Here is a 14,110-nt window from a genome sequence, read left to right as displayed (position 1 = left end):
TTGAAGACAAGAGGAGAAGGGGACAACAAAGGATGAAATGGTTGGATGGCATCGTTGAATCAACGGACTTGAGTTTGAGCAAACTGGGGCGGAGGGGTTGGTGAAGGACATGCAAGCCTGGGTGCTGCAGTCCATGGATCACAAAGAGTCAGACACGACTGGCGACTGAACAACAACAACTTTATGTAACTCGATCAGGAATACCTTTCATCATCCTGCAGTCTGATTCAGGATATCCTCTGAGCTCTTTTTCAGACACTAATCACAATAGTAATCAATATTTATCTGATTATTTCATGTCTGTCTTCCCCACAAGATACTGCCTGTCTGTGGCATCTAGAGCCATACTTATCACACAAAAGCACATCACAACACTTTGAATTAACTGTGTTTCTAAATGAACTTTTTATTAACTGTGTTTCTTTGTTACAGTTAAAATTCATTAGAGGTTTCACAGCTTCTCAGTCAAAACAAAGTAAACTTTAAATCCCAAAATTGAAGAAAGTAAGAGGTAAGGGACCTTCTTAGGTCCTATTACCACTGACGATAATGAATCTCCAGGGAAGCATAGCTCCAACCAGTAAGAGAATAACATGAATCTCTAGATTGGTTAAGTTTGAGCTCTGCACCTTCTGTATCTCTGAGCTTCCAAGGAGACCAAACAGAATCCCAAGCAGTCCAAGACAAAGAGTCTGCCACGATCATTCTACCCCAGAACTCTCTATGGACACCATACACCTGGAAGGGCCAGAAACTTCTTAAGCCCAACTGAAGATGAGTTAAACTAATCAGCATCTAATGATGTCTGTCTCTGACTTACTATATGAGGGATGGAAGAATAATTAGATAGGTTTTCATATCCATTTCCCCAGGAAAGTGGTCCATGACATGGTGATGGATCAGAAAATTAGAAGCTTCCTGAGAAACTACTGAAGTTCTGGGGGATATCCAGAGATTGTTACTTTCTGAGGACAACTGAGAATATGTGGATGGTGAGAGTCAGAGAATATTTCTTAAGAGAGATTGGTTGTTGGAAAATATGGATATTTGCAGACACCTGCATGTACTATATACAAGAGAATAGGACCTGCTTGTGTCCATGACCTGCAGACCATGTTTCAGCTCTGGCGTGTCCTTCACTTTGCATCTCTGGTAAGACTCCAAGAACCGTACTCCTCAGGCAACACTGCAGAGTTGGGAGTTTCCTGTGAAAACCAGGAGTCTCCCCATCATGAGAACTGCCTTGAAGACAACTGAGCATCTCATCTAGTATCTACTGAGGTAGTCTACATTGGTGCAATTTTTGCTGTGGGGAAGTGGACTCTGATTCCCCTGGATGCTCTGGCTGGAAGCCTGCCATCTGTTTTCAGGTGTCCACTGGTGGGCTGTGGCAGAGCTCACTTCTCTGACTTTTTGCATCATTCTCAGTAACCTGATCAAGAACAGCTGATCTCTCACAGAATCATTATGGCTTTCCTTCACTCTGTTCATGGACAGCCATTTATTTCCCCTTTGTCTCTCTCAAACTTTTTTACCCAACTCTTAGTCCAAATGGACTCATTGTGCTGGCTTCTTTTCTGATTTTGAATTTAAGTTACTTTATAAGCAATAATAAAAATAATAAAGAGACGGAAGAAAAATCACCTGCCATCCTCCCATCCTATTATGGCAATTATGCTCATTTTCCTGTGTTCTCATCCAATTCTTCTCCATATAAATACATATTTTACACAGCTATACTGCACTGTGTTATCATTTCTCTGAGGCAGGCTTATCACATTAGTTTCTACTCCTGTCTCAGAAAGAGTCAGCTCTTCTTCACAGAAGCTTGCCTTTACCTGTTGTTTCTATAAAGGACAACCAATGGCAAGAATGCCTACTTCTTTATCCAGATCTCTAAGTGAGTGAAGCCACTCAGTCATGTCTGACTCTTTGTGACCCCATGGACTGTAGCCTACTAGGCTCCTCTGTCCGCAGGATTTTCGAGGCAAGAATGCTGGAGTGAGTTGCCATTTCCTTCTCCAAGGGATCTTCCCAACCCAGGGATCAAACCCAGGTCTCCTGCATTGTAGGCAGACGCTTTACCGTCTGAACCACCAGGGAAGTCAGTAAGACACTGCTAAATAATGTAAGAACTAGAAAAAAGTTATTCAAAGCAAAGACATACTCTAAAATTGAAATTGAACCAATGTACGATTCTAAATATGAGCATTTATCATTATTATTCATTACGATTACTTAGGAATTTATCCGAAAAAAGTAACCGTGATGCCTAATTTACAAATACATGTTTTATTCCCACTGAAGAAGCAGAGTTTGGTGAAGTTAGAGAACTGGCCCCAGACAAGTTAGTAAATGATGGAGCTCAGGTACAAACAGGAAGTCTAACTCAAATGCCTCTGTAACAAGTTCTAGAGTAAATTTTCCATTAGTGCTTTTGATAAAGGCCTGTGACCAATGGATGCACCATTTGCAGAGGAAATATTTTACTTTATTTGAGAGACCACTTAAAACATTTGGACAAATATGGGGGGGGGCGCGGGGAAACATCTGATCAAGATTTAAAGGGACAAACACTTCCTAACAGACACAAGAAAAATGGAAAAAGAATTGGTAAAGGCAAAATTTTCCCCAAAGAATACCAGACAATTGAATCAAAGTATGTAACTTGGTGCTAACTCAGTGAGGGACCTGGACAACTGGCCTGACGAGGGAGGGAAAGGGACCTGCAGGTTGAAGAAATAAAGGATTCCTTCAGCTCAGAATCCCTCTTTCCTTTCAGTTCCAAGTGTCCTCAGATCCCCAGAACATCAAGACTCTGGATGCTGCACATCGCTGATTGGGCATCCCCAGCAGAGGCCAGAGGAGCCACGGGGAACCACACCACTGTCACCGAGTTCATCCTGCTGGGGCTCTCAGAGGCCTGTGAGCTGCAGATGCTCCTCTTCCTGGGGCTCCTCCTGACCTACCTGCTCACTCTACTGAGGAACCTCCTCATCATGGTCCTCACCCTCATGGACAGGTGCCTCCACACCCCCATGTACTACTTCCTCCACAACTTTGCTGTCCTAGAGATCTGGTTCACCTCGGTCATCTTCCCCAAGATGCTGACCAACATCCTGACTGGAAACAGGACCATCTCCCTGGAAGGCTGTTTCCTACAGTGTTTCCTCTATTTCTTCCTGGGCACCACAGAGTTCTTCCTACTGGCAGTGATGTCCTTTGACAGGTATGTGGCCATATGTAACCCCTTGCGTTATGTCACCACCATGAGCAAAAGGGTCTGTGTCCAGCTAGTTCTTTCTTCATGGATCACAGGGTTCCTTCTCAACATCATTCCAGGTTTCCTCACATTTCAGCAGCCGTTCTGTGGTCCCAATATCATTGATCATTTTTTCTGTGACAGCTTTCCACTCCTGGAACTCATATGTGCAGACACAAGTCTGATCGGGCTTCTGGGTTTCATCCTGGCCAATGTCAGCCTCCTGGGCACTCTGTCCGTGACGGCTACCTGCTATGGCCGCAGTCTCCACACCATACTGTGCCTTCCCGCAGCCAAGGAGAGGCAGAAAGCCTTCTCAACCTGTTCCTCCCACATCACTGTTGTCTCTCTCTTCTATGGCAGCTGCATCTTCATGTATGTCCGGTCGGGCAAGGGCGGCCAGGGGGAGGACAGGAACAAGGTGGTGGCTTTGCTCAACACCGTGGTGACCCCAGTGCTCAATCCCTTCATCTACACCCTGAGGACAAACCGGTGAAACAGGTGTTTTACAAGCAAATTTACAAGCTCCTCTCATAAATAGGAGCTGGATCTTAGAGGGTGGAGAAAGTTGGCTCCTTTCCTGAACCTCTCCAAATACTGCTGCTTCCCGATCTTCATGAACTATTTCCTCGCAGACAATTTCTTAGCAAATGCTATAATCTACAGTGGTTTCTTACTGGCTCATGCAATCTTGTCAGAGAGTACAAAAAACTCAGTGTACCACAACTGTGTCTGGTATGTCTTTCTGATCCTAGAATGTATCTTAGTGTTTTTTTTGGTTTCTTTGTTGTCAGGTTTTCGTTTTCGTTTTGGTTGCACTAGGTCTTTGCTGCTGCACACAGGCTTTCTCTAGTTGCACCGAGCAGGAGCTACTCTAGTTGTGGTGTCAGACTTCTCATTATGGTGGCTTCTCTTATTGCAGAGCTCTAAGGTGTCTGCGCTCAGTAGTTAAAGTCCACAGGCTTAGTTGCCCAGTGGCATGTGAAATCTTCCTGGACCAGGGGTAGAATCCATATTTCCTGCACTGGCAGGCAGATTCTTAACCACTGGACTACAAGGGAAGTCCTGCTGTCATTTTTGTTTGTATGTTTTGTTTTCTTTGCCCATGCCACATGGCTTGTGGAATCTTACCTAGCTCCTTGACTAGGGATTGAACGCGGGCCCTCAGCAGTGAAAGTGCAGAGTCCTTAACAACTGGACTGCCCTGAGTTTCTTAATCCGGCCTCATTTCAAATTACAATTTAACATACCTTCTTCACTAAAACCTTTAAAAACCAATGAAAATATTCTCAATGAGAATATATTTATTATAAACTTCAGAATTAGTATGTGTCCAGAAAAATTAATGAGGTGGAATAGCCAAGAAATATTGAACAAAAAAAGTGTCAGGTATTAAAACACTAACTTAAGAACAAACAAATAGAACAGTGGAATTGGATAGTCTAGAAAAATGATGCAGATTAGACATAAAGATCTAATAGAGGATTAGGATAGACTTTCTAGGAAATTCCCTGGTGGTCCACTGGTTAGGAGTACAAGCTTCCATTGCAGGAGGCATGAATTTGATCCCTGGGTAGGAAAGAAAACTAAATCTAGAAAGCCACATGGTGAGGCCAAGAAAATAATAACAACAAAACAAAGTAGACTTTCTAATCTGTAAAAAAGAGACAGTACAATGGATAAATAATACCAAGACTATTGGCTAACCACAATAGAAGACTGTTGTCTTTAAAAAAGATTGGGGTCTAGTACATTACTGGGGAAAGGTTAGAGCAGAAGATCAATTTAAAAGTGATACATGAAACTGTAATCAGAAATCTTCCAGCAAACAAAAGCCCAGGTCCAGACGGCTTCACAGCTGCAATCTACCAAAAATTTAGAGAAGAGCTAACACCTATCCTGCTCAAACTCTTCCAGAAAATTGCAGAGGAAGGTAAACTTCCAAACTCATTCTATGAGGCCACCATCACCCTAATACCAAAACCTGACAAAGATGCCACAAAAAAAGAAAACTACAGGTCAATATCACTGATGAACATAGATGCAAAAATCCTTAACAAAATTCTAGCAATCAGAATCCAACAACACATTAAAAAGATCGTACACCATGACCAAGTGGGCTTTATCCCAGGGATGCAAGGATTCTTCAATATCCGCAAATCAATCAATGTAATACACCATATTAACAAATTGAAAAATAAAAACCATATGATTATCTCAATAGATGAAGAGAAAGCCTCTGACAAAATTCAACATCCATTTATGATAAAAAGTCTCCAGAAAGCAGGAATAGAAGGAATATACCTCAACATAATAAAAGCTATACATGACAAACCCACAGCAAACATTATCCTCAATGGTGAAAAATTGAAAGCATTTCCCCTAAAGTCAGGAACAAGACAAGGGTGCCCACTTTCACCATTACTGTTTAACATAGTTTTGGAAGTTTTGGCCACAGCAATCAGAGCAGAAAAAGAAATAAAAGGAATCCAAATTGGAAAAGAAGAAGTAAAACTCTCACGGTTTGCAGATGACATGATCCTCTACATAGAAAACCCTAAAGACTCCACCAGAAAATTACTAGAACTAATCAATGAATATAGAAAAGTTGCAGGATATAAAATCAACACACAGAAATCCCTTGCATTCCTATACACTAATAATGAGAAAATAGAAAGAGAAATTAAGGCAACAATTCCATTCACCATTGCAACAAAAAGAATAAAATACTTAGGAATATATCTACCTAAAGAAACTAAAGACCTATATATAGAAAACTATAAAACACTGGTGAAAGAAATCAAAGAGGACACTAATAGATGGAGAAATATACCATGTTCATGGATTGGAAGAATCAATATAGTGAAAATGAGTATACTGCCCAAAGCAGTTTATAGATTCAATGCAATCCCTATCAAGCTACCAACAGTATTCTTCACAGAACTAGAACAAATAATCTCACAATTTGTATGGAAATACAAAAAACCTCGAATAGCCAAAGCTATCTTGAGAAAGAAGAATGGAACTGGAGGAATCAACCTGCCTGACTTCAGGCTCTACTACAAAGCCACAGTCATCAAGGCAGTACGGTACTGGCACAAAGACAGAAATATAGATCAATGGAACAAAATAGAAAGCCCAGAGATAAATCCACACACCTAGGGGCACCTTATTTTTGACAAAGGAGGTAAGAATATATGATGGATTAAAGACAATCTCTTTAACAAGTGGTGCTGGGAAAACTGGTCAACCGCTTGTAAAAGAATGAAACTAGAACACTTTCTAACACCATACACAAAAATAAACTCAAAATGGATTAAAGATCTAAACGTAAGACCACAAACTATAAAACTCCTAGAGGAGAACATAGGCAAAACACTCTCCGACATACATCACAACAGGATCCTCTATGACCCACCTCCCAGAATATTGGAAATAAAAGCAAAAATAAATAAATGGGACCTAATTAAACTTAAAAGCTTCTGCACAACAGAGAAAACTATAAGCAAGGTGAAAAGACAGCCTTCAGAATGGGAAAAAATAATAGCAAATGAAGCAACTGACAAACAACTAATCTTGAAAATATACAAGCAACTCCTACAGCTCAATTCCAGAAAAATAAATGACCCAATCAAAAAATGGGCCAAAGAACTAAATAGACATTTCTCCAAAGAAGACATACAGATGGCTAACAAACACATGAAAAGATGCTCAACATCATTTATTATCAGAGAAATGCAAATCAAAACCACTATGAGGTACCATTTCACGCCAGTCAGAATGGCTGCGATCCAAAAGTCTACAAGCAATAAATGCTGGAGACGGTGTGGAGAAAAGGGAACCCTCTTACACTGTTGGTGGGAATGCAAACTAGTACAGCCACTATGGAGAACAGTATGGAGATTCCTTAAAAAACTGGAAATAGAACTGCCTTATGACCCAGCAATCCCACTGCTGGGCATACACACTGAGGAAACCAGAATTGAAAGAGACACGTGTACCCCAATGTTCATCGCAGCACTGTTTATAATAGCCAGGACAGGGAAGCAACCTAGATGTCCATCAGCAGATGAATGGATAAGAAAGCTGTGGTACATATACACAATGGAGTATTACTCAGACATTAAAAAGTTCTAATGAGGTGGATGAAACTGGAGCCTATTATACGGAGTGAAGTAAGCCAGAAAGAAAAACACCAATACAGTATACTAACGCATATATATGGAATTTAGAAAGATGGTAACAATAACCCTGTATATGAGACAGCAAAAGAGACACAGATGTATAGAACAGTCTTTTGGACTCTGTGGGAGAGGGAGAGGGTGGGATCATTTGGGAGAATGGCATTGAAACATGTATAATATCATATATGAAACGAGTCGCCAGTCCAGGTTTGATGCACGATACTGGATGCTTGGGGCTGGTGCACTGGTATGGTGCACCATACCCAGAGGGATGGTACTGGGAGGGAGGAGGGAGGAGGGTTCAGAATGGGGAACACGCGTATACCTGTGGTGGATTCATGTTGATATATGGCAAAACCAATACAATATTGTAAAGTTAAAAAATAAAATAAAATATAAAAAAAACAAATGGAAAAAAAGTGATACATGCCTTAAATATTTATTTGAAATTAAAGCTAGAAACATGTATTCACTAACCTATAACTATTCTTTTCTTTGAGTATGAATATGATGATTGTTGTAGTCTTTTTTGCTTAAACCACATTCACAATATGAAATTTCAGGATTTGCTTCAGTGGTAAAAAAATTGTAAAGATGCCAGAGAAACCATCTGTGAACAGAATTCTAGAATTTTTGCATTTTGTTTGTCTGTTGCCAGTCTTCACAGTCCTTGCCCACACCTCAATCAATAATTTTTTTCATTATCTGACTTTATGGAATCTCTCACAAAGACTCAATTTTGTTTTCGCAGAAATAGCTTTGTTTTTATACTCATATTTCATTGGTTTATCTTTGTTTAGTTAAAAATGTCATTATAGTAACAAGTCCAATTATCAAATCAAGGTTTGGAAACAACTGATTCTTGGTACAAGCTAACTGGTGGGAATAAAAATATGCATGGGTACAACAGACAATTTCTAGCTGCAAAGGCATGCTGTGAACATCAAGGACTTGGGGAGGTAATACAGCACAGAGGCTGAGAACAGATACTAGAAGTCCACCACCTAGGTTTAGATTCCCAGCTATTAGCCATTTGAGCTTAAATAAGCAATACTTTTTGCATCATATATATTGAAGGCAGAAGGAGAAGAGGGCAACAGAAGATGAGATGGTTGAATGGCATTACCAGTCCAATGGACATGAACTTGGGCAAGCTCCGGGAGATGGTGGGGGATAGGGAGGCCTGGCATGCTGCAATCCATGGGGTAACAAAGAGTCAGACACAATTTGGCAACTGAACAACAACATATATATATGGAGATAATAATATATCTACCTCATGGAATCCTTATAAATATTATTAATGTATGTCAGAATGCTTAGCTCAGGGCCTGATAAAGTGCTATGTTAAGTGTCGGGTACTATATTTTACTGAAGGAATAAGCTGCATAAATGAAGATAAATAAAGAGATTACCTAGAACCTTGCAGAAAAAGTTGTTAGATCCTCATCTCATATCTTGCTGCTACTGCTAAGTCACTTCAGTCGTGTCCGACTCTGTGTGACCCCACAGATGGCAGCCCACCAGGCTCCCCCGTCCCTGGGATTCTCCAGGCAAGAACACTGGAGTGGGTTGCCATTTCCTTCTCCAATGCATGAAAGTGAAAAGTGAAAGTGAAGTCGCTCAGTCGTGTCCGACCCTCAGCGACCCCATGGACTGCAGCCTTCCAGGCTCCTCCATCCATGGGGTTTTCCAGGCAGGAGTACTGGAGTGGGGTGCCATTGTCTTCTCTGCATCTCATATCTTAAACAGAAATAAATTCAAGATAATTAAGTAAATAGATATAAACCACGAAAAAGAAAGTTTGGATAAAAATTATCTCATTAAAGATGCATAGGGAACTTCCCTGGTGGGCCAGTGGTTAAGATACTGTCTGCCAATGCAGGGAACATGGGTTTGATCCCTGGTCTGGTAAGATCCCACATGCCATAGGGCAACTAGACCCTGCACACCACAACTGCTGAGCCCAAGCGCCCTACAGCCTGTGCTTAGCAATAAGAGAAGACACCACAATGAAAAGCCTGGGCACAGCAACAAAGACCCAGCACAGCCAAAAACTTAAAAAAAGAGAGTTTGCATACCGTAACTAAAGATCCTGCAAGTGGCAACAAAGATGAAAGATCCCAAGTGCCACAGTTAAGACCCAGCATGCCAAATAAATATATATATTTTTTTAAAAGATGTGTAGAGAGTTTTTTCATTAGAACTATAAACATAAATTTATAAACTTGGCTATATAAATTTTTAGACTTCTTTATGTTAAAGGAAAAAAAACAGTAGTCATGTATGGATGTGAAAGTTGGACTATGAAGAAAGCTGAGAGCAGAAGAACTGATGCTTTTGAAATGTGGTGTTGGAGAAGACTCTTGAGAGTCCCTTGGACCGCAGGGAGATCCAACCAGTCCATCCTAAAGGAAATCAATACTGAGTATTCACTGGAAGGACTGATGCTGAAGCTGAAACTCCAATACTTTGGCCACCTGATTTGAAGAACTGACTCACTGAAAAAGACCCTGGTGCTGGTAAAGATTGAAGGCGGGAGGAGAAGGGGCCGACAGAGGATGAGATGGTTGGATGGCATCACCGACTCAAGGGACATGAGTTTGAGTAGACTCCAGGAGTTGGTGATGGACAGGGAGGCCTGGCGTGCTGTGGTTCATGGGGTCACAAAGAGTCGGACACAACTGAGCAACTGAACTGAACTGGACTGAACTATCTGCCTGAAATCTATTTCCCATTCTTAAAGTAGCAGGTCCCTGACCTTAATAAAGCCCCTCTCCCCTCTCAGTTCATGTAATTGACATGGCATGACGTCATCCCCAACCAGTTAGAGCATGACCATGGCTATTGGCTCAGGAAAGGCCATATCACTAAAATCAGACCAGTGAAGCCAAGCACATCTCAATTCTGAGATACTTACAGGAACTTGTGGAAGAACAGTTGCTCATCTGGACTTGAGGCTGAGAGGATGTTGGGGGAAAAGGACAGAAGACACAAATTACCAATAAGGGGAACAAGTGAGTAGACACCACTATGGATTCCTTAGGCATTAAAAAGTAATAATGGAACATTATGAACAACTTATGGTAATGTTTTTAACAACTTAGATAAAATGCATAAATTTCTGAAAAGACAAACTACCAAAACGGGAACTTCCCTGGTGGTCCAGGGGCTAAAACTTGCTTCCAGTGGAGGGGACCCAGGTTCAATCCCTGGTTCACATGCCACAACTAAAGATTCCACATGCCTGATAAGGGGTTAATATTCAAAATATACAAAGAACTCATAAATCAATAGCAAAAAAAGATAAACAATCCAATTTAAATGGGCAAAGGGCCTGAATAGACATTTTTCCAAAGAAGACACACAAATGGCCAACAGGCACGGGAAAAGGTGATTCATGTGATTAATTACAAGGAAATGCAAATCAAAAGAACAATGTGTTATCACTTCACACCTATTAGGATGCCTCTCACTATAAAGAAAAGAGATAACAAATGCTCTCAAAGATGCGAAGAAAAGAGAACTCTTGTGTACTGTTGGTGGGAATGTAAACCGGTACTATCACACAGAAAACAGTACAGTGATTCCTCAAGAAATAGAACTAGCATAACATTCTGCAATCCCACTTTCGGATACAAAGGAAACAAAAATCGTTGTTTCAAAAGTATCTGCACTCCCATGTTCACTGCAGCATACTCACAACAGCCAAGGAATGGAGACAACCTACGTGTCTACTAACAGATGAATGAATAAAGGAAATGTGGCATATATAAACAACGGGCTATTATTCAGCCTTTATCCTGACATTTTTGACAACATGGATGAACCTGGAGGCCATTATGTCAAGTAAAATAAGCCAGACAAAGACAAACACTACATTGTATCACTTACATGTGGAATCTTAAAAAAAAAAAAAAAAAAAAAGGTTGAACTAATAAAAACAGATAGTAGAAAAGTGGTTGCCAGGGGCTGAGGTGGAGAAAATAGGGAGAGGTTGCTAAAAGGCTGCTGCTGCTGCTAAGTTACTTCAGTCATGTCCGACTCTGTGTGACCCCATAGACGGCAGCCCACCAGGCTCTCCTGTCCCTGGGATTCTCTAGGCAAGAACACTGGAGTGGGTTGCCATTTCCTTCTCCAATGCATGAAAGTGAAAAGTCAAAGTGAAGTCGCTCAATCATGTCCGACTCTCAGCAACCCCATGGACTGCAGCCCACCGGGCTCCTCCGTCCATGGGATTTTCCAGGCAAGAGTACTGGAGTGGGGTGCCATTGCCTTCTCCATGCTAAAAGTCTACGAACTTTCAATTATAAGATGAATAAAGTATGAGGATCTAATATAATGGGGTGAATATAATTGATAACACTATATTGTGTAATTGAAAGTTGCTAAGAGTGTAGAACTCCAGTACTTTGGCTACCTCATGTGAAGAGTTGACTCACTGGAAAAGACTCTGATGCTGGGAGGGATTGGGGGCAGGAGGAGAAGGGGACGACAGAGGATGAGATGGCTGGATGGCATCACTGGCTTGATGGACGTGAGTCTGAGTGAACTCCAGGAGTTGGTGATGGACAGGGAGGCCTGGCGTGCTGCGATTCATGGGGTCGCAAAGAGTCGGACACGACTGAGCGACTGAACTGAACTGACTGAAGAGTGTAGAACTTATATGTTTTCATCAAATAAAAAGGTAAATATATAAGGTGATGAATATGTTAATTAACTCTGGGGGGGGGGGGATCCTTTAACAGTATATACATCTATCAAATCATCACCTCTGTACACTTTAAATACCTTGCAATATTGTCAATTATACCTCAATAAAAAGGGGAAAAAAAACACACAAAGGAGGGAGGGTTGAGAGAAAGTAAAATGGTCTTTGTTTGCAAATGACATAATCATCTATGTAGAAAATCCTAAGGAATCTACCCCAAAATGTTCCTAGAATTAATGAATAAATGTAGTAAGGTTGTAGAATACCAGATTTTTGTGGAGAAACATATGGTCGTGGTGGTTTAGTCACTAAGTCCTGTGTGACTCTCAGGACCCCACTGAATCTTTGCCAGTCAGGAATCTAACCCACGTCTCCTGCATTGCAGGCGGATTCTTTACCACTGAGCTACCTGGGAAGCCCTTATAGAGAAGCCTATGATACTACCTTATATGCTAGCAATAAACAATTAGAAATTGAATTTAAGAAAAAAAACATTTACAACAACACCAAAACATATGAAATACTTGAAGGGGTAAATTTAACAAAAGATTTTTAAGACTTGAATATGCAAGTCTGAAAACGATAAACCACTGAGAAAAAATTAAAGGCTTTTATAATAAAAAGAGAAATACACTCATGAATTGCAAAACATTATTATTATTAAGATGTCACCTCTCATAAATTGCTGGTGAGATTATAAATTGGTACAATTTCAGCCTTGTTGAAGCCAAGACAACAACATGGATCACCAGCAGCTCTACTGGAGCCATCTGAGACAATTCGGCCAGGGTTCTCGCTCTTGCCAGGTCTTCTCAAACCGGCATGGTCTGATCCAGAAACAGGCCTCAATATGTGTCCCTAGAGTTTCCGCCAGCACACGAAAGACATCGGCTTCATTAAGTTGGACTAACTGAACTTCTTTAAATGGATCATCCAGCACAGCTACCTTATGCAAAAACAATACCAGTGCTTTGCATATAAAAGTTTTTAAAACTTCAAAAATAAATAAATTGATACAATTTCATATTATCTAAAGAAGCTGAAGATCTGCATAACCCATAACCTACTAAAACCACCAAACCCAGCAGGTACCCTGGAGAAATTCTTACATGTGTGTCCAAGAGACTTGTCCAAAAACACTCACAGCACACTTCTAGAAATTGGGGGAAGAAACTGGAAACAATTCAAATGTCTCTCCACAAAGTAAAGGATAAAGCAATGTTACATAATAGGATAGTATACAGCCATGAAATGAATGAATGATAGTCACACATTTTAACATGGATGACTGTCAGGAACATAATATTGCAGTCAGAAAAGAATATACACAATTTGACACCATTTATATAAAGTTCAAAAATGTACAAAGATAAAAATGTACTCTTTAGGAACAATATTTCCCATCCCTCTGCCCATTGGTTCCAGCATTCTCAGCCTCTGGGTGCCTCCCTACCTGTCCTTTTATGATGCCACCAGCATCTTTCTTATAAAAGGAATTTAGTCCTTTCCCAGCGTCTCCAGGCTTTAATTCCCACATGCTGCTCAACAAACAACATTCTTAGGATATTCCCTTTTTATAGAGCAATAGGGATTATAAATGGTAAATTAATGTTCCTTCCCATTTTATTATTACACCACACTGCAGACTTCTATCTTAGTGCCCATCTCACTTCCTGCAGTGCTTATCCTTTAGCTTTCTCTAACATTCCATTAGGTACTTGCAAGTCACACTATTTTAGAAATCTAAGAAACTTCACATTGCTCATGTAAAGGGTTTAAGGCCTTCAGTACTAGAAAGTTAATTACAGACATAAGGTGTATATAGTATCTAGCTTTGTTCACACCACAAACCAACTAATCCAAATTCCCTTGGTATGAAATATTCATTCATTCAGCCAATCAGCCATCTATGCATTTGTAACCAAAATATCAACTGGTCCACCAACCCATGGA

General features: G+C 40.6%; 1 protein-coding gene and 1 pseudogene across 1 annotated transcript; both read left to right on the top strand.

Annotated features, from left to right (window-relative positions):
- Positions 1-2,822: 2,822 nt before the first annotated feature.
- On the top strand, positions 2,823-3,758 carry LOC129620435 (olfactory receptor 49-like). The gene has a single exon (XM_055536281.1). The coding sequence runs from the start codon at positions 2,823-2,825 to the stop codon at positions 3,756-3,758; it is 936 nt and encodes a 311-aa protein (XP_055392256.1).
- A 9,130-nt stretch (positions 3,759-12,888) lies between these two features.
- LOC129620434 (40S ribosomal protein S29-like) lies at positions 12,889-13,067 on the top strand (annotated as a pseudogene).
- The last annotated feature ends 1,043 nt before the right edge of the window (positions 13,068-14,110 follow it).

Source organism: Bubalus kerabau, chromosome 10 (genome assembly GCF_029407905.1).
Source record: "Bubalus kerabau isolate K-KA32 ecotype Philippines breed swamp buffalo chromosome 10, PCC_UOA_SB_1v2, whole genome shotgun sequence".
In the NCBI taxonomy this organism is placed as follows: Eukaryota; Metazoa; Chordata; class Mammalia; order Artiodactyla; family Bovidae; genus Bubalus; species Bubalus kerabau.
The sequence above is the reverse complement of the archived record's forward strand: the minus strand, read 5'-3'. Positions and strand labels throughout refer to the sequence as shown.

Bases quoted from the DNA above. Each gene is read 5' to 3' on its own strand.
- LOC129620435 (XM_055536281.1), top strand. From the start codon at position 2,823: ATGCTGCACATCGCTGATTGGGCATCCCCAGCAGAGGCCAGAGGAGCC.